General features: G+C 37.8%; 1 protein-coding gene across 4 annotated transcripts in view; it reads right to left on the reverse strand.

Annotated features, from left to right (window-relative positions):
• Window positions 1-20061, reverse strand: part of VPS13B (vacuolar protein sorting 13 homolog B) — a 484859-nt gene that overhangs the window by 100741 nt on the left and 364057 nt on the right. For all 4 annotated transcript variants that reach the window (XM_068932943.1, XM_068932945.1, XM_068932942.1 and 1 more), the window contains exons 34-35: window positions 18199-18901; window positions 7791-7928 (exon numbers count right to left, since the gene is read on the reverse strand). In XM_068932943.1, coding sequence (XP_068789044.1) covers window positions 7791-7928; window positions 18199-18901 — 841 coding nt within the window. The remainder of the gene's footprint in view (window positions 1-7790; window positions 7929-18198; window positions 18902-20061) is intronic.

Raw genomic sequence — 20061 nt, forward strand, 5'->3', positions numbered from 1 at the left:
CATCTCTTTAGATTACCAAGTAAATCCATGTCTGTCAATTATTAGTTTCTAATTACCCTTCACAACTTTCTGAACAGCTACTAGGAAACAGAATGATGAAATGACTATTGAGTTAAAAGGAGATTAGATAAATATAAATAAATTACACTTATTATATGCTCCCACCACACCAGGAGATGACTTAACAGTGAAAGGAAAAGAATCACATTGCAATAATGAAATCGGAGAGGGAATTCAGGTCCCAGAGGCGATTCTACAGAGTTTATGTTAATGTACACCTTGTGGGGGACCAAAAATCAACTGGAATAGTTTCCTGAAAACTGTTTCCAGCTATTTTCTCATTTAAAATGTTCCAACTTCACTTGACCCATTAGTCATCATATTACTTACATTTATTATGTATTTTGAAATCTATTACAAAAAACCCAATGGATTCAATATGGCCTGTTTGAACAAAATCATAACATCTATAAAAGAAAACCTATAAGCAGCACTCCGAAATTTCTGTCCGAAACAATTTCTTCCTTTGTCATTTTATTACTTATAGCTTCAGATAAAAAATTTCAGTGTTATGAGTATTTTACCCTTGTTCTCTATAACATTCAGATTTGTACTGTGAAGGTAAAATTTTATTCTGTGAGCTCGGGATAATGGCATTGTTTAAAGTGACTTTTTATTTGGTAAACTAAGGATGAATAAGCAACACAAAGGTAACAGCTCCTAGCAAGTAATCTCGGCCCTTAATGAAGTCGGTGGGCTTATCCTAAGATATTCCATAAGTGAATTTACACTAGGTTATTATTTCTATGACTAATAAACTACTATAGTCTACTATAGTCTAAATCCTCTTAATCTGAAAAATCAGAAAGTAAACTTCATGAAAATTATTTATAAGTTCTCCTAAGCCCAGGATCTTTTCACAGACTATGAGAAAAGTTGAACTATGAGAGAGAAAAACGTGGTATTTTCCAAGAATCTGTTGACTTCTCATATCCTGCACTCTGCAACGGATCTTTCATTTCTCATAGCTAGCAAGAGAAAGGCCAGATCTTTCTCCCTTGTGGTTGGACACAGGACTCTCTCCCTGCCACCCCAGGAACTTTCCAGAGCACCCTGCAAGGCTGTAAAATATTAAAAAGCTTCTTAACAAAATAGTCTTGCTATAAAAGAGCAAGATATTTACCTAGAACTCTTAGGAGGACTGAATTTCCCAGTCCGAAATAAATAGGAGAGAAGCAGACAACAGGCATGAAACCTTTCACCAGCAGTCATATCCTTTCTCTGGGAGCCACCCTTTCGGATGTCAGAAGTCTAGGAGAGGAAATCTGAGGAAGGTGAAGGTAATCTTGAGCTCTAATTCCGCTTTGGAGTTAGGGTGGCCCTTTAGTAACAAGGAAGTGGCTGAATTGCCAGAATTAAACTTCTTATTAAAAAAAAAAGAGAGAGACACACACACACACATGTAAAGCAAAGATTAGCTGTACCGTTCCCAATTGTCCCTGGTCAGGCATCAAAAGAGAGACAAATTAAAAGAAATTGAAAAGCAAAAAGAATCCAAATGAATTGTTTTTATCCTCTAATTCATCATTCCCAATTTGGATCAAGGGAAAAGAAGGCAGAAACTCGAGACAAGGCTGCAGAGGCCATCTGCAGTCCATCTTGTACTCTGCTTCTGTGAGACGGGCTCCAATTAGCCAGGAAGAAGCCAGCAGTACTGCTCAGCATTTCTACCTACTGCATCCGGGCGCTGCCGCCAGACCCAAGCAGCTGTCTAAGGCCAGTGAGGCCAACAGCGACCCTCAGGGAGCCCCGTGGGGAGCTCCCCAGCGGTGACAACTCACACTTCCACGATGCGGTACATCACTGACATTATGCAAAGGGGACATGAAGACATTAACAGGTTTTAGCTAGACACTGGCTACGTTTGAGAACTCAGACAAGGCTCAGTTGGATATAACTGCGCTATCTTTTAGAAATGGTCACAACTGAACGAAAATAAATTGTTGTAGGTCTAGAAGAACAACGGTACCATTAAATAAGGATAGCGGGTTACTACTATCTACAGGATGTTGACTGAAATGAAGGAACTGTACAACTACCAAATACTTTCCTGAAGGGTCTCAAAGGTTGTGTGGCTAGGCCAAAAACTACAGTGGGGATCACCACGGAAGGAAATCCCTAACTGAAGAAACATTAACTGTCTCTTTAGAGATTTAGGAAAGCTGAAGCATAGAGAGATGAAATAAATTGGCCCAGGTCATGGAGAAAGTTTGCAGAAATCAAAAAGCCTCATAAATAGTAACTCTCCATTAGCTGCTTTAGCAGCCAAATAATACACCTTGATTAAGAAATATATGAAGGGGAAAAAAAGTTTTGATAAAATTGAGCGAATGCTAGAAATAAGTTTTCAAAGAATGTCAATATACGGCAAAAGACACCAAGAAAATATTTTCAGAATTTTCTACCTGACTTAGGCACCCAGTTTCATTTTCAATACTTAGGCAAGTGTTCATTTAAAGTAATTGGGATTCAGATTTCTAAATATTTCAGACACTGATCTTAAAAAGATACTTTGATAATTTTACACATTATTACTTTGAAATTGCAGACAGTAAGTGCATTATTAATAAAGCAATACCTACTGGCTTGTACACCTGTTTGGAATATTCCTGTTTGTCCTTTTAATCAAATAAATATCATTTCATGGCTACAGTGTCAGTGCTTTAAAAGCTTGTTTGCAAAAGAGCAAAGGGAAAAAAAACTACTAGAAAGCTCAAAAGTTTTGCAAATGACCCAGAGTTAATTAGAAAAGTCTGCACCCTGGCTAGTTCCCCTTCTCACGTGTCAGCTCTCATTAAATCAAAAAATTCTCATTTCAAAGTTAACAAACACCATGGTTAACAAAACTGTTAAACTGGGATCAAGTGGGCACATTCCTAGGTTTATATATGATGTCATGCTAAGCAGCCCACAGCTGAACTTGCAAGTAGTATGAATGATTTTTCAATATATTAAGTATCTGATCTAATGCTAATTTTCTCTCTATAGGCTAACTGTGCTGGGAACAGGTGGCCCTGCTTTCAATTACGGAGGGCTAACATGCCAGTGTGAGGCCTGGATTAGTTCACCTTCTCACAGGGAATTTGCCTCGGTTGGGAATGGATTTATTATGGCTTCACACATGGAACGGAGCTCATGTCAGCTGAGGGCAGCGATACATCATATGATTCAAATTAACCTGCTGTGGACTGTTCCGCAGGGCTGATATTGTGTATTAAAATGACGACATTTTTAAAACAGCTTGAAAGAAACCAGGATTGCTGAAGTGCAATGGTTCCAATTTGTTCCAACTAATCTATCACCTGCTGGAGATATTATTCTAGTGGGTTTCTGGTAGCTGCTATTTTCCAGGTTTCTCCAAACCACTGACCTTGCTAATGGATACAATTGTTGCCTTTGGAAATAAGAAAAAAAACCTGAAGGGAGAGCTATGGTGCAGTTTTGTTTGCTTCTTTTTAAGCGTAACTACAGATCGGGTGCAGTGCTTCTCACAGCGTCCAAACGGCGCTAGGGAGAGACATGGCAGGAAAAGAAACCCCCTGAGTCTTATTTTATCGTCCAATGGGAAATGGTATTTCTTAGTTTGTCTGCATAGTTTGTTCCACAGAAATTATTTCAAATGGCAAAAGAGCAAAGATTTTCGTTATTTCACACCTAACCTCCTTCCAAGAACATACTGGGAGGAGAGGATTTTGGCATTACATGTTTATATTTTGCTTGTATTTTAAGGCAATTTGTATGAAGCTCTACTTCATGAACTACTGAAATGTTTTGTATCATTTACACGCAGAAAGAATATGCCAAAAAGACAGCTTTTAAAGCCAAGAAAGCACATTTAAAAAAAAAATTCTAAAGAAAGAATTAGTAGGCAAAGATAACAAATTATAAAAAATATTAAAACAAGATGGTCATATTTATTCTTCATCTCATGAATACTATCTTATGCTGAAACAATAAATAGTTCACTTGTATGTATTTGAGAAGAATTAAATGTAGACTCCAGTAACACAGTGAACATAAAAGAGAGAGGGTTTTGCGCACTGATGGAGATGGAATTTTAAAAATTTTAAATAATTAGTTACTGTAGAAAGAGAAAGAATAGTCCTTTAATACAGTGTAGGGTTAAAGTTGAGGTCTGTTCCCACAGGCCTGATGATGAATGCTTATTTCTCCTAGGATCCTATTACCTAAAATCTGGAAGAAATATCATTTTTCTTTAGTTGCCAAAAATGTACAAAATAATCAACTCATGTGGCAAGAAGTGCATTAATGTATCCTGTTATTCCCATTTAATTAGTGGTTTCCAAGTTTAGCTACTTGCTGTAGTTTTTTGATCTCCGAGTTAATACAGACTGACAACCTGGTTTCCTGTGTGGTGAAAGTATACAATTTTTTTGTGGAACGCTATCTACTTATCTGCTTCTACTGACAAACTATTTACAAGGAGCACAGTTTTTATCTGAGGCAGCATACACTGGGGACCATTTGCAGATTTTTTCTTTTAACTGCTTGTATAATAATTTGCATCATAAAACATGTTTGACCCTAATATCTGAAATTTAACCTCAGCATGCCAACAAAATATTTCTGAAGAAAATGATATTATGATTAAACCACTGAACTTTGAATACTGAAATCCATACAGAAAACTGTATTCAGTTAGCATCACAACTACTATATCCAGATTTCTGTCTGCATATACACAACTTATAAAAATCTCCTGAGAAGCAGATCAGCTGTACCCAACAGCTACCATCTATTAGTACGTATTGCAACCAATGTATTTTAAAAAATTACCTACTGTAATTATAAAATTTGCATACATAAACGAACACAAATATATGCAGCAAGTCCTTAGAAAATATGCAGATTAGTAGCCCCATTATTTGGCAAATGTGCACAAGAAAACACTAGACCTCTGCGGCATGCACATAAGCATAGGTACTCCAGCAGCGTATTTGTTTATTCAGTTTGTTAATTGTGAGGTCTCCCATCACAAATGCCATTTGTCTGGTGACCGTACAGGAGCTCTGAAGAGGTCTGCTGAGGTTCTTGTCCTTGGTGAACAGCTGCAGGCTTAGTTTGGATCTGGTGATGCAGAAGCTACCTCACCCTGGAAGAAGCCTTGGTTAGACGACTTCTTCCCCCCAGTACAGTTAAGAATTTTTTTTCCAGTAGTCTGCATCTCCATAACTTTCTTGCATGTGCTACTCTGATGCAATCACATGCTGAAAGTGCCTTTCATTACTGATCCAATGAAACTTTCAATGCTCACAGCATGCTTTTTGGTTAGTTTATTTGAAGAGGATCTCCTGGTTGTAATACTGGAGATGAGAAAAATTTCCAAAGGAGCGCAGCTCTGTTTTGTTCCATTATCCTGCTAAAACATTTTACTGAAATTCAAGGTAATTACCATTGAGTCATGTTTAATGATCATTCCAATTAGCAGGAAATATATGATAAAAAATAATGCTTAGCTCAGAAGAGATTCTGAAGGAAAGCTCTGAAGCTAGATAAGCTTTAGGATAATAATTAGCCTGAAGTTTATGATGTATTAATTTACTGCTTTTCAGTTCCCTATTTAGCCAAATACTACGGAAGAAGAGGTTTAACACTGATTCAGGGTCTGACTAAATTGTTGAGAATGGGGTAGAAACTCAGACCACTCATATCAATATATACTTTGCAAGCTGGCTTGCAAAGCCACCAAATTCCTTCTTTGCTAAACTTAGTTAGAAGACTATCCTACTAACAGGAGACTGTCAGGGAAATACCTTCAGGTGAATAAGTAAATATATTGGCTGGGCCAATATACAGTTGAGAAACTACAGTTGAGAACCTTGAGAAATGGGGAATGGAGAGACAAGGCATCTGAGAATTTGAAAATCTGCCAGAGATGTGGAGAGAGAGCACTAGTTCACAAACAAATTAGAGAAAAAAAAAAAAAAAGGAGGATAAAAGAAAGCCAACTTGGCAGCAGTGACCAAAAGATCATAGTGTCAAGAGAGAACACGTTTCCCTTCTGGTTCTGGGCTGGAACCTAAAAATCCTGACTCTCAATATTCCTCTGCTTTCATCAAGAATCTATAAAGCCACTGAGAGTAGGTATCTTTCCCCTTCCTATGCCGGTCACGCTTAGAATGAAAAACCACTATTCCTACCCATCACCTGTTAGTTCAAATGGCAGTAGAACATGCAGTAGGTCTGAAGGTTCCAAATCCTGTGAATGATTTGTTTGTGAATGAAGCCAGGTAGGGATCAGTTTAACAACACTTCTGCATTGTCAGGTGGTTCTAAAATCTTGTATTAAAAGAATGCTTTTAAGGCAGCACAGAAAACTAAAAAAATTGGCAAAAATAAGTTGTTCACGTACTGATTCTTTCTTCAAGACTCCTGCCTGACTGAGTGGAAAAATGAATTTGCAAGTTACTTGACCACAGTCTTCACGGTCAGCTGGCAAATTTGTATGTCTTATTCTCTGGTGGTTCAGCTTGACATACTGGGGTTTGATATGCAGAAGTGATCACTGCCCCATCCAAAACCAACAGGAACCGTGCTTCCAACATCTAAATTTCTACGTTTTCTGTACACCTTGGAAAATGAAATTGTATGTTTTAAATCGGTAACCTAAAAACAATTAAAAATCTTCCATTTCCTTGCGTCTGCGTCTCCTTCTATGAAATGGACAGGGTATACTATCCTATCACCCATGGAAAGAACGGTTGTGCAGGTAAATTAGTATTTCTATAGTGCTCACATCCTAAAGCACTAAGCAACACAGCAGAAACAAGTTATTTTGCTGTAGAGCTAGGTTTAAATAGTGTGCTGTAAATAATGCATTAGCCTGTACAGGAAACTGCATGAACAGGAAAACCCAGTACTGAAGAGCTGCTCACTAAATGACAGATAACAGATCATTCTGTGTGCTGAGTGAAGTAAGGCTATTCAAGAAGAAAGGAAATAACACAGTTCAACAAATTACGATACATGCACAAGAGGTGAATTATGATAGCATAGAAAAATTTAAGCGTATTTTCTAACTTTTAATGTAACTAATTATATTTTACACTAGCAATGTAGTTATAAATACGTAACTCACAAAACAGAGGATGTTTAACATACTTCAGTTTGCAGGAGTTTGTGACTTCAGGAATGAAACTTCAAGTCATTTATGTTATTTTATGTAAATGCTAATACACCACACCACTTATATTCTGTGTTAGTTAAACAAATACGGTACAAATATTTTTTCAATTTTACAGTATCAACATTTTAGATTGTACAAATTTGTAATGCCAGGTACCCAGATCCCAAGGAACCCAAGAGACAAAGGCTCACAAAAATCTTCAGAAACAATTTCAAAGGCAGCCTTGGCTACCTTTGTTTTGCTAAACACAACTTAAATAAATTTTAAAGTCATAGTTGTTTTAGGGCTAAAAGCAGGTAGTTTTCATTTTGTTGGAAATTTGCCAACCTTAAACTTCTAAAGGAGTAAGATTTCTAGATTTAGCCTGGAAATACAAGAATTAATCAGGCCTTAAACCGATGTAAGGTCAGTCCAGGACCGACCATTCCTCTACTTTGACTTCAGTTCAGTGCTGGAGAAAAATTCCACGTTCAGCAGCAAAGAATACAACATTTTTCTGATAATCTAGTGTATCGGTATGTCTATGTGTGCCTACCTAAGAAGAGATTACATTAAAACAGGGAGATTGAAGTGCAATGCTTACCTGGTCCATTAAGGAAGTCTTTAATTTGCACTGTGATAAGAGAAGGTGGAATACCACTTTTGGCATCTACCTCTCCTGCCACTGTCTGCAACCAAATCTTGCAATAGTCTAGAGCTTCCGGTAGAGTCTTTCCAGGATCTAAAGGTAATAAGGACCGCATTCATTAATGATCCTCCAGCAATGTGATATATAACAAAACACTATATACAAAATTGACTAAGTAAACGAAAATGTTCAAAATACATACACAATGGTTAGTATTCATATTACTACTGTTAAACACAGCATTTGTGCCTATAGACAGATGCGCATGTGTATGCAATGCAGGCATACATATGCAGCAGCACACATATGCATACAGACTACAGCAGCAATTAGACATAACATAGAAACCTGCAAAAAATGTCAAGTAAAATGTGAGTAAAAAATAGCACCCGCCACAAGATGAGTTTTAATATCCTATAGTTTTAGCTTTAATCACGATGACACTTCAAGAGTCCTTGCAAAAGGATCAGTGCTTAAAAACTGCTACTATATTTTCACTGCCAGGTAGAGAAAATGAAAACAGAAAGACAAACTATGAAGGCTACAAGATGAGAAGGCCACCAATCGCAGGCGTAACAGCATAGTGATAGTGCAGTTATATCATTCAGTTTGAAGTTTCACTCATATACCATATTTAGCTTTCAAAAATCAGTGGCTACTCCTGTGTGCCATCTTGAATGGTATTCCTTTGATCAGTCCCTAATATTACAAAAGTACATTAAAATTAATTTCCTGCAAGTGCTATCCATTTCTTCATTTTCTATACATCACAGATGATAAAAACAGCACTGTATCAAGACTTTTTAATCGTTAGCAACCCTTATTGCAAGAGTCCTGAATTCTAGCACTACACATCTTAAATTCTAAACACTCAATTATTCTTTACTGCCAAGACTGCTGCTTTACTTACAGAATGTCTGCCTCATCCCTAAAGATTTAAAGATTTTCTTGATGAAATTTCATCTTTCCTATTTTCAGTCGGTTAAAAATTGTTCTAATTGCTTTATTTAACTGAGTTTTACTGATTGGATACCTTTCAAGAACAGTATTTACAAACCCACTATTATAGTCAACAGATGGTAACGTGGCATCACAGTCATATGTGGACTGGTATATAAAGTGAGTTTTGGAATTTGTATGTCTCGACCTTATCATGTGATTCATCTAAAACTTGGCACATATAAACCCTTATGTGATTTCAAAGAACCTACTGAAATCAATTGATCATGACTTTAGATCTATATGGAAAAGATCAAAAGTTAGCACATTCTTCTATTTTTATGTGATCAATTTTCAGGCAATGACTTTACAGTAAAATTTGTACTCCGTGGCATATACATTACAGCCTTTCCTTCACTTTATTCCCACCATACGTTTATAAAGTCAGCTCTCAACAGTTATTTAAGAGCTGTCACTGCATACAACAGATTTGTATAGCTTCCACGTGAATTTCTACTTTTTTATAGCTCTTAGCACTTTTTTTTTTTTAATTACACTAACCAGAATGGTATGGCACACTCCCTTTTCTATAGTTAATGCTTTAGGGAATACCTTCTTCTCCTGTGTCAAGAGTCTGCCTGAAAATAAGATTGCAAACAATAATAAAAAAATTCTTTACTACCAAAGTACACATTTTTCCCAAAATACAGTCTTGTAGTTGTTCTGAACACAAATGTTATCTTTGACTTGATTCCATACCACACTACCTTGCTTTGCACTGGTAGTGCATGATAAATAACTAGTATACCTGTATTTTTCAGAACATACAGTGAAAAACATTGCAAAAATTACAGAACATTGTGCAATGAATGTCACTGGATCAAATAAATTGATCTCTAGGTTATTGTTTCTAACTGCAGCTGAAAAAGTGGCAATATGCCATTATTTTGTCTAATTTCCTAAAGATATTGCGATATACTGCATATAGCAGCCTAGATCAACCACTGGTTTTTAAGAAAGTCCAGTAAATTTAGCCAAATATTTCTGTTGCGGAATACATCAAATGGTTTTCCTATTCTCCTAAGATGTGTTTATGTTATTAAATACCTAATAATTATTTCAGAGATGCAGCTGCTTAAAGACGAAAATATCTGTGATGAAAAGAAGTTACATAGCAGAAAATCCTTGCATGACATAATACATCAGCTATACAAACACAACCCTCAGGGTGCTTAAGAATTGCAGCACAAAAGCAGAGAAAAACAAGGAATCACAGGGAACCTCAGAAAATTACGTTGGTCTGTCATGAGTGCAAAGAGTTCAGCACTGTCATTCCTCCATTACCTGGGGTAGAGCATGACTCCAGAACTTACAGATTAGGAACACAATGCAAAGACACCTCAGGGCACAATTTAAACTAACAAAATATATTACTTTTGACTCAGCACTTGCTTTATAGATTTCAAGTTTGTTTGTCTTGTTTTTTTAAGCTTAGGTGAAATTTTACCACCAAAACAACGGTGTTATTCTGAAATTCAGACAATTCTAGAAGCAGGATAGCTGCATTCACACAATCTGGCATCCAAGGTAATACATCTGAGGGGCCATGCAAAGAATTGCTTGAGCTTCCCATGTCCATGGCACAGTTAACTTGGAACCTGGGTAGCAGACTTAACCGTACATCCAAATATGCCAGACATGGATCAATACGTTAGTTTCTACTGATCGAGAAGAAAGCTAGAAGAAATCCAGACACTTGAAAACCGACTGCTCTACTGTGTATCTCAAAAACTTGAATGGAGTCTGACAGCTAGGACAAACTCATTCACATAAAAGGCAAAAAGAGTAAAATAATGTATCTGTCTTAATTGAAATCCTTTCTACAGTAGAAAACAGCATATGCATTTTTGTAGGATTAAGGATCAGGAAAGGAATAAATCATGTGGGGTGCCGCAGGGCATAAAAATTGCCAGGGAAGCAACAGAATGAAAAACAAAATTTAGGCTGGAACTTAAGGAATTCCTGATGGTGTGATCTATTAGAAAAAGGACTCTTCCTCCTCAAGGAAATGATGGAAATGTTCAGAATGTTTAAAAATACACTTGACAGCACACTCTGAAATATACAATAGGGAACAATTATGCATCAGCAGGGAACTGCTCTGAATAATGTATTATAATAGGTCATTTCCATTTCCATTTTCTATGATTCTCCCAAAAATCAACACTTAAATTTGCAGTTATTTGTATAAAGAAAATGCTGGAGAAAACCCCAGGGATGCATATATAAGTAAAAGGAGAAGGTAGAATTACTCCACAGCAAGCCAAAAGAGAGAAAAGAAAAGCGTGAAAAGTGCAGAGCGGTGAAGGGGGCCAGAAATTCTATCCTCCACGCCATGTGAAAAATTTGTCTGTGGCAGCAAAAGCAAAATGGTGAGACAGCTAGCACAGATTGACAACCAAGACTGTATTTCAAAATTTGTAAGACTGAGAAGCTGTGAGGCCTTGAATAACTTCCACAATATTTTTCTTTTTTAGTAGAATGAAAGACAAAAAAAGTCTCTGGCAATTTTTGCATCCACCCAAACATCCAAACCCACTTTTAAACTTAAGTTCCAAACCTCAGCTCCAAAGCTTCACAGTTTATGCAATACCTTCCTTAATTTGATTTGAATTTGGAAGCTTTTGCCTTCGCTGAATATCCCCTCATTCGCTTGTGAATGGGGGACAGTAAAAAAAAAAAAAAAACAACTTCTGAAAAGAAAGGAGACTAGGGGGAAAGGAAAGGAGGGAGGCAGGAGAAACTTCAAATCTTGAAGATTTTTGTTCTCCGGAATGTGGCTTTGTTGCAGGGCAACGTTGAGGGTAGGGCCAGCGGGAGGCTTCTAAGCCAGGCTCAGAGGCACAGAGCCACGCGGGCAACACAGCTTGGCCCGGGGCAGCTGCAGCGTTACTGACACCAAGGTCGCCCTGCAACTTGCTTTTATTTCAATGGATGAATCACATTTTGGCCCGCAGTCAATTCTGCAAGCCAGTAGTACAATGCTGCAATCGCCTCTGCGTTTCATACTCTACAGTGGAACGTTTGGTCTTGTTTTAAAAGTGGTTTCCATTGGTATTCAAAGAACCCAAACGGGAAAACATTTGTGTGAGCGTAATCCCAAGGGCTGCGTCAGGAAGACACAGAGGAGCACTCGGAGTAACCTGAGCAGTGCAGCCTCCTAGGCCAAGGCCTCGCTACTGCTGTAGGCTGGACCCTGCGTACACCCACGCACGCAGGTGTACGGACAATAAATACCCTCGGAGGGGAGCAGGGGACGCTCCGGCAAAACTCCTGCAACGGTCCGCGAGGAAACGGCCTTAAATCCTTGCTCTGCTTTGTAGGAAGCACGAGCTGACAGCGAGGCAGCGAAGCAGATTTCCTGCTGCAGCCAGCTTGCATCACTCTCCGTGCAGCCTGCGCTTTCCACTAGAGCAGAGGTTACATGTGCTCTCAGCTACTGCATCTGCTCTGCATGGACACCCTGCCATCAGCGGCGTGGGTGTTTAAAAAAAAAAAGAAAAGAAAAGAAAAAAAAGAATAATTTTAGATGGTCTCACTGAAATGGCTGAAATGTTTCACCGGAGGAAGTTGAAGAAATTCCACGCATAACAAATATTTATGGGGAAGTTTTTCCCCTTCAAAATGATCAAGCTGCACAATCTCCTCTTTTAAAATAAACAAACAAACAAATAGAAAAAATATTTTTCAAGAATACCCAGAGCATCATGCTCAGGAAATGAGGCAATTTTGTATCTGGATTACATTACCTGAAACAAAGCAAATAAAGATTTAAAAAAATATTTATAAAAGCCGCTTATGAGATTACACTGAAAACAATTGCGCACCCTTTTATTTAAGTGGAAGTGGCCAATGATCTATTTGCAAAAACTAATGGCTAGCAGATGCCATTTTTGTTAAACACAGGATGAGCACTGACTGAAAAGGTTGTTTCACAGTATCTTTTAGGCTGTTTATACAGAATCTTACAAGTCAGCTCAACCAACAACTACTCTTTCAAACGACATTTACTAAGCCGTTACTATTTACTGCATTAATTTATTTACTTTGTTTTGAAGTTCCCATCCCTGGTGCTAAGTAACATAATTGCAATCAAGCTGCGCAATTACAGAAATAGTTTATAACACAAATGAAGCAGTCTAGCACAGCCGTAATAAAATTCAGCTTACATTGTAATATCCTAACAAGTTTCCTTCTCCCACAAACTGACGTGCCAGTGGACATGGTTTGAAAGAAAGACTGAGGAAACTGCAAGCACAGCCGCTAGTCTTTAGCTCCAAGGCAGGCAAGTGCTCCCATATACAGACGTTGGCCTGATGTTACTACTAATTGCTAATTAACATACTAACAATATTTAACTCCTAAACAGTTGATTTCCTCCTGTTTTCTTCTTAAGTTCTATTTCTTCCATCTTTCAGAAAGTAAGCAAAAAATAGCATAGCTAGTGAGCAGAGGAGCCCAGTGCTTCAGATGCACCGTTTCCGTGGGTGCTTCAGCCCCAGTGCAATAATACCCTCCCTCATATAAACGAGGGACAGCTTAATGAGCAAGATCCTGAATTTCATGTTCTATTAACTTGAAATCATCCAAAAATAAGAATCAAATCGTTATCTCAATTAAAATGTATGCAGTTTCATAACAGTATTAAAATCTTCATTACTGCACACGCTCCACGTAGTGATCTATCACAATGCAGTAAGCTTAATTTTGTCACTAGCCCAGGATCAACTATTTTTCTCCTTAGGATTCACGCTGCTGCACTTTTACGGGATAAATTCCCTATTTTATTCAAAGTTCATAAAACGAAAACGAACTCTCAGCAAACTACCTGCTGGTAACACCTTTAACTTCTGGAGCACAAGGAAGGGTTTCAAGGGAGTGGGAATACGACCTGCGGGTACGGTACTTTATCAGCATGCATGATAAATATAAACACGGAGATCTTTAGCTTATTCCACATTTTACCACAAGGATACTAGGAACAAAGTAAGTATTTTTGCTATTTTTCAAAAAACTTTCACAAAACATATTGTGAGAATACTCATGAATTCTTTATTACACAATTTTACGAAGAGTGTGATTGACCTCAACTCCAAAGGCATATGTTAAAAATTTGAAAATCACTGTAGGATTAATTATCAAAACCTTCAATTATGCTCCTCAGTTAAGAGTGACTTACTCATTTGGATACATTTCCACACAGTGATGTGTCTCTGTGCAAATTTTATTACATGTTTACCACATATACAGAAGCATAACCCATGCAGTAAATTGTGAAACATGTAGTAAACATGTAGTAAATTACACGTCAAATATTGTTTTTGAAAATCTCTGCTGTCCTCTGGACACAAGATTTAGTTTTTTTCTTAGGGAAATACACAGTTCTAAAATCATAAATAACTATTTGTTTATAAATCAATCGTAAATGATGTACTTCTTTGTTGATTTACAACTGAACAATATCTTTCTCAAAAATACACTCATATGAGGTCAAGGATGGAAACCAAAACGAGGTCTAAACTACTATTAGATTTTCTTTACCGTCAAGTTTTCTTCGGAGCTATCTTAGATCAAAAAATATGACACTTCTAACTTCACAATGGAATCTTGTATTTGCTTCCACCTTGCAAGATTTTAAAGAATTGTTTTAAAACTGTAGATCTCTTTTTCTTTTAGAAAAGATGTAAGAAATTATAGCACGGTATTTCGCAAGACCTGAATCCATTGCAGTTGGACTAATCTTTAGTTTTACACAGCAACATAGATTCCAAACAATTTTTCCACATGCTTTAAAACATTCCTAAAATATTTGCATGTAGTATATATGGTGTGTGTATGTATAGAATGATGATTTGCAATGGCAGAGTTCTTATTAGCATATCTTGGGTCTAAGCTACACAGTTTATATAGAGCTTAATTATATAAGCTTAACGATATTACTGTAAGTAATGAAAAACTGCCTCTATAGGAGCACTAATAAAACTTTATAACAAACATCATGCATTTCTCTCTCTCTCCCAGACAAGGCGAAACTTTTCAGGTTGTGATGAAATTTGCCATGTTACAGCCCTGACCTCCAGAGCTGAAGCTGTGGTGTTGCCCGTCTCCGCTACATAGCGTAATGCGCACAATGTTTTCATCAGGCCTGATTGCTCAGGTCCACCGTTTAAAAGTTTTTCAAAAGTGAATATACTCTGTAAGTTCTTAAAATCTACTGTAAATACATCTTATATGTCTGTTTAACTTGTGTGCCTCTCCCACTCTACCTTAGCTAACACAGAGCTGCGTATATACTCCATACAGATGCAAGAGCAGTCTCTTCTAGAGAGGCTAACTGGAAGTATTCTGTTGCATCAGTCCCTGTAAACTAAACACCGTTTCTGTCCCCTTCCCACCGTACAGTCCCTGATATACAGAGAAGGACTTCAGTACAAAGCTGTTGTACAGAGGGAGAGAAGCTAATTTACTTCTTTCAAATGAACTTTATATCGTTCTTCATTTGGATGATACATCTCTTTCAGATAAAACTGTGTGCCAACAGTTTTAATGTCAAGGAAAATTGGCCTGATTTATCGAATTGACTATGGCAACTTAGCAGATGCAGTGCAAAGCTTCTAATGGTGTATTATATGTTTTACATACATATATACACATATATACACATACACACACATATATTTACATATATATAAAACAGTTGATGGCAGATTTCCCTCCAATATTGTGGGAGAGAGTAAAAATAGAAATTTCCAAAAGTAACACGTTACTACAGTGGTGTGACAACATTAATCCTAAAGGATGCAATTACAAGCACAGCAGGTCTTCCCAAACAAGAGGCAATAAAAACTTTATATTACCTATTTTGCTGTGTGAATTAGCATGCGACTTTAAGCATGGATTAGTTTTATTAACTTTTTAAATACATTTAGGATGGTGCTTTAAGGCGCTAGAACTTTGGCACCTACTTCGCTCCAAGTTTTCTGAAAAGAGCCCTAAGCCTTAGGCATAAAGCACAGGAGACTGCCTGACAAATGTGAGTAAGGTATTTATTACTGCCCACAAAGGCAGCAAGACAGGGCCAGAAGTTCTGCCATCCCATAATGTGTGACTCCTGCCTCCACACTGTTTTATGGGAAGGAGAGGCACGTTTGTCTGCCATGGAGACAAAAAAAAACAAAGCAAGGGGGAACACCCATGCGGGGCTAATCGCTGGTGCCCCCACAAGACCTCTGCAGGTCTCACTGAACAACCGTGGGGAGCCAGGAGCTCTCAGGTCACACGCTCCTGCTGTCTTCATTATTTAAAGCTCTTGTCATGCTTCTGTGCTCTCGGATTCACTTTGAATTTGTCGCAAGATTTAACTACAGGTTGTGGCCAGAGCCAGTTTTTCTACAATAAAGCCCCTTGCACCCACAGATAGGAGGACGGTGAAAGGATGAGGAAGTTAACTGCAGGAGCAGAATGGAGAGAACTTTGCCCAGTTTAATGCCAATGTGGTGGCAGCTTGTACAAGACGCACTCGAATTCCTCAGACACGAGACATGAGGAAGTTCAATAGCATCTTTCCAAAACACTAAGTTAATGAAGTTGTGACCTCTAACTTAAAACTATTCCTATGTTTTTCTTCAAGCTTTTCTTTGTCCTTATTTAGTGATGGACAATACTCAATCAAATCAACAACAGTGCTTCAAAATGGGAGCATATTCTCAACCTGAGGATGTACTGACACGATTTAAGACAGGGAGATAGAAAACAATCTTATTTTATAACCTGATAAAATATGAAAACTTTTACTCCACATATCCTGTGTTTTCACAGATCATTTGGTTACATGGAATTTATCATCTGGATAATAAAAATCATCCCCTCTTCTTTATTATTTTACTTCTGTCTACCACATATTTAAGGAGATATTGACATGATATTTATTTGGGAAGCTCTATTGATGCAATATTATTTATCGCTTAGAGTTACATATTGTACACAGGCATATATTCATAATTATGTATTTCAAAATCAGTAGAAGTAAAAAGATGGTAAATTATCATATTTGTTAATTGCTACAATGACCAAGAAGAAATTAATCAAATTTATAAGGCAGCTATATTTCTCCCAAGACAGGGGAGCCACAGGAGGGAAAGACGAAAATAGAAGAATGACCAAAAGAAAAAAAAAAAGCATGGCAGAGAAGGAACCTTCTCCCTATTTTATGTCTCTTTTCTTCAGCTGTCCACTCCTCCTCCTTCCGACTGTTTAATCCCTCTTAAGAAGTTTCACTAAAATTAAGATTCCCCCCAAAAGTTTAGATTTATTAAGAAAAACATTTGTTAGCCTTTTGTGTAAACACAGCATTTTAATGCCAACTTTCAAAAGAAACAATTTCACTCAGCAAAGAATCACTAAAGCTGGATAAAAGTATCCTACTTTTCATAACTCATACGTTGTAAGAAATTTGGCAAGAGAAAAACTAGCCGTGTTTTTCACCTACAGCTCTCATTCAGTGAAGAACTTAACAGAACATACTTTTCTGGCTGATCTTTCAGCAGTTCTCTGCATCCTCGTTTACACCTTTTTTGGGGTAACAATCTACAGAATAATGATCTACCTCGTTAAAGTTTTACACCCAGTACTGGCAAGCAGACAAAGGAATTGCAACCCTTTGACTTCTCTCTTCAGCAGTGCAGGTAAGAGAGGGAAAGAAATTTTCAGAAAGATTATTTTTTTCCCTTCAGTAGTTACTCCTTACCATAAACTTTACATACCAAATGAAAAAAAAAAAGCATTAAAAAACCCCTGACAATTGGACACATTCATTAAGAGAAGGAAATTCTTATAAAGCTCTACTACCCAGCTGAACAAAAATTAAAAATACATGGCATCATTAGATGCCATGTGGAAGAGCACTATAATTTTCTTACAGTTTACGATGAAAATACCAGGTGCTTCTACAATGTTTTTGCTGTAAATTTTACCAGTGGGCTAATATGGGAAAATACTGTAATACTCAGTCATAAAAATCCTTTTTATGAAATCAGCTTGACTTACAAACTCTTACTTCCTCAGATAACATTGAAACGTTAAAGCAATGCAGCAGTCCGTATTACCATCTTGTGCCGAGAAAGAAATATTGAGGAACAGGAAGAACTGGTTGCTAAAAGGGTAGATCCTAATTCATTTCAGACATTTTACATACTTAACTTGATTCAGCTGTGGTGTATAATCCTACAGATACACGTATTTACTGATCAATTTTTAAAGATGCCCCCGTAGCCTATCAGCTCTGCTCTCTTCCGCCGCTCCAGGCCCTTCGAGAAGTCCAACTATTTTGGCAGTTATTATAGGAATGAACTTTAAACGATCTTACCTGTACACTTGTAGTCCGAGGCTACTCCTCTAAGCCCAGCATCAAACAGGGAAATTTCCACCTTTTGCTTCCGGTGGTGGCAGCTGAGGAGCACGGAAGGCTGCGAGACGACAAGGTGGAGAAAGGGCTGCAGCTCCACGTCGCCGGTCCCCCTGCGACCGGGCTGCCGAACTATCGTTATCCCAAGGGCTTGCCGAGCGGACGATCTCGTAGAAGCGTGCAGACTTTCCAGCGACAACAGACCTGGTTTTCTCCCAGTAGCCAGGGGAGCGTTACTGTTCAAAAGATCGTCCGCCGTGACAGAGGAAATGCCTGCCTGACTGGGCTTCTTGGTGTCATGGCTGCTCCCTGGACCCACTTCTGGAAGGTTCAAGGAGCTTCTGCTTATTTTCTCACCATCTTTTTGGTCTTGCTGGGACTTTGATTTAGGTAAAGCAGTACAGGAGTAAGTCATCAAAGAGATCCGACTTGCTGTAACAAAAATGTCAAAGGGGATGAAATTCAGATTCTTCACAATGGAAGACTGGCGGGAAGGCCGGGCTATGCGGTGCTGGCTGGCACCACTGTGTTGCTCTATCTGAACTATCCTGATCTTAACACTGTCACTGCCAATTCCACTGTCCTGTGCTCCGCTGCAACGTGAAGAAGTTTCAACCGTTCCTCCATCAGAAGCATCCATTTTTTTCTGCTCTTGTTTGGAAACCTGGGAAGGAAAATATTATATTAACCTATAATATCCATAATACCCAACTATTTCCATTTCAGTGGCAGCAAGCAATCGCTATAAAAACATGATGTCAAAAAAGAAAATTATAAAAAAAATCTGCCACGTTAACTTTAACAAAGTAATCACTTATGAAACCACAGCAGGTGTCTGTTCCAATGAAATGACGACTCACAACAGATGAAGTGCCAAAAGGACATGTGCAGGGAAAAAAAGGAATAACGACTTCTAGGCTTAAACTTCCTATTTTTAAACTCATTCTTTTTACTCTAAAGAATCTACAATAACTTTATGGTTTAAAATGCAATAATATCTCTTTTAAATAATATTTTTAAATAACAAGCCTAATCAGAACTGTTTTCTAGGTCTGAGCACTGATGCTCAAAAAAGTCCTCTTTGGCACCAAAATATTTTACAATGATTACACGAAATAGAATGCATTATTAATCTGCTGCAAAATCATAAAAAGACTAAATGGAAATTGTAAACTGAAATGTATAAATATTATGTTGTAGAAAGAATATTTTTCTTAGAGTCATAGAAATGACAGCTGCATTTTATAAAACACCAAAGTTGAAGTAAAAGTCAGCGATATATAAAGACTGCCTCTGTGATGGGGTAAGAGCTCTTAGCTCATCAAGGCTATTTGACCTTGGCTGTGACATTCAAAGAGTTTTGCATAAGAAATCATTGCATATACAAATATTTCCAAAATAAAACTGATACCACATAACAAACAGTAAAAAGAACTTCGCTCCTATCATTTGAAAGGCAACAGTGATACAAAATGAAGGTGCCCTGGCTCAGTCCAGGGGCAGCACAGAACCAAGTCAGACAGAGATATCCAAGACAAACAGGTGCTTCAGGAAGGAAACACTTCTAAATACAGCTCTTGAAATAAGCAGAAAGCCCACAAGAAGCTTGAGGACAAGGTGAGGGGTATTTCTGCTAAAATACTTTAAAAAAAACCCCTGCATAATACAATAACAATAATGTAGCGCCAACTCCCCTGATTCATAGGGAAGTCGGAGTCATGTATGCAGCCTGACCAGGTTCACAGGGCAGCTAGCACCACCACCTGTGTTACCCAGTAGATGCCTTTCTGCTCCACTCAGCACAAAGGTTAACCTAAGAAACGT

The sequence above is a fragment of the Struthio camelus genome, chromosome 2 (assembly GCF_040807025.1).
Source record: "Struthio camelus isolate bStrCam1 chromosome 2, bStrCam1.hap1, whole genome shotgun sequence".
Classification (NCBI taxonomy): domain Eukaryota; kingdom Metazoa; phylum Chordata; class Aves; order Struthioniformes; family Struthionidae; genus Struthio; species Struthio camelus.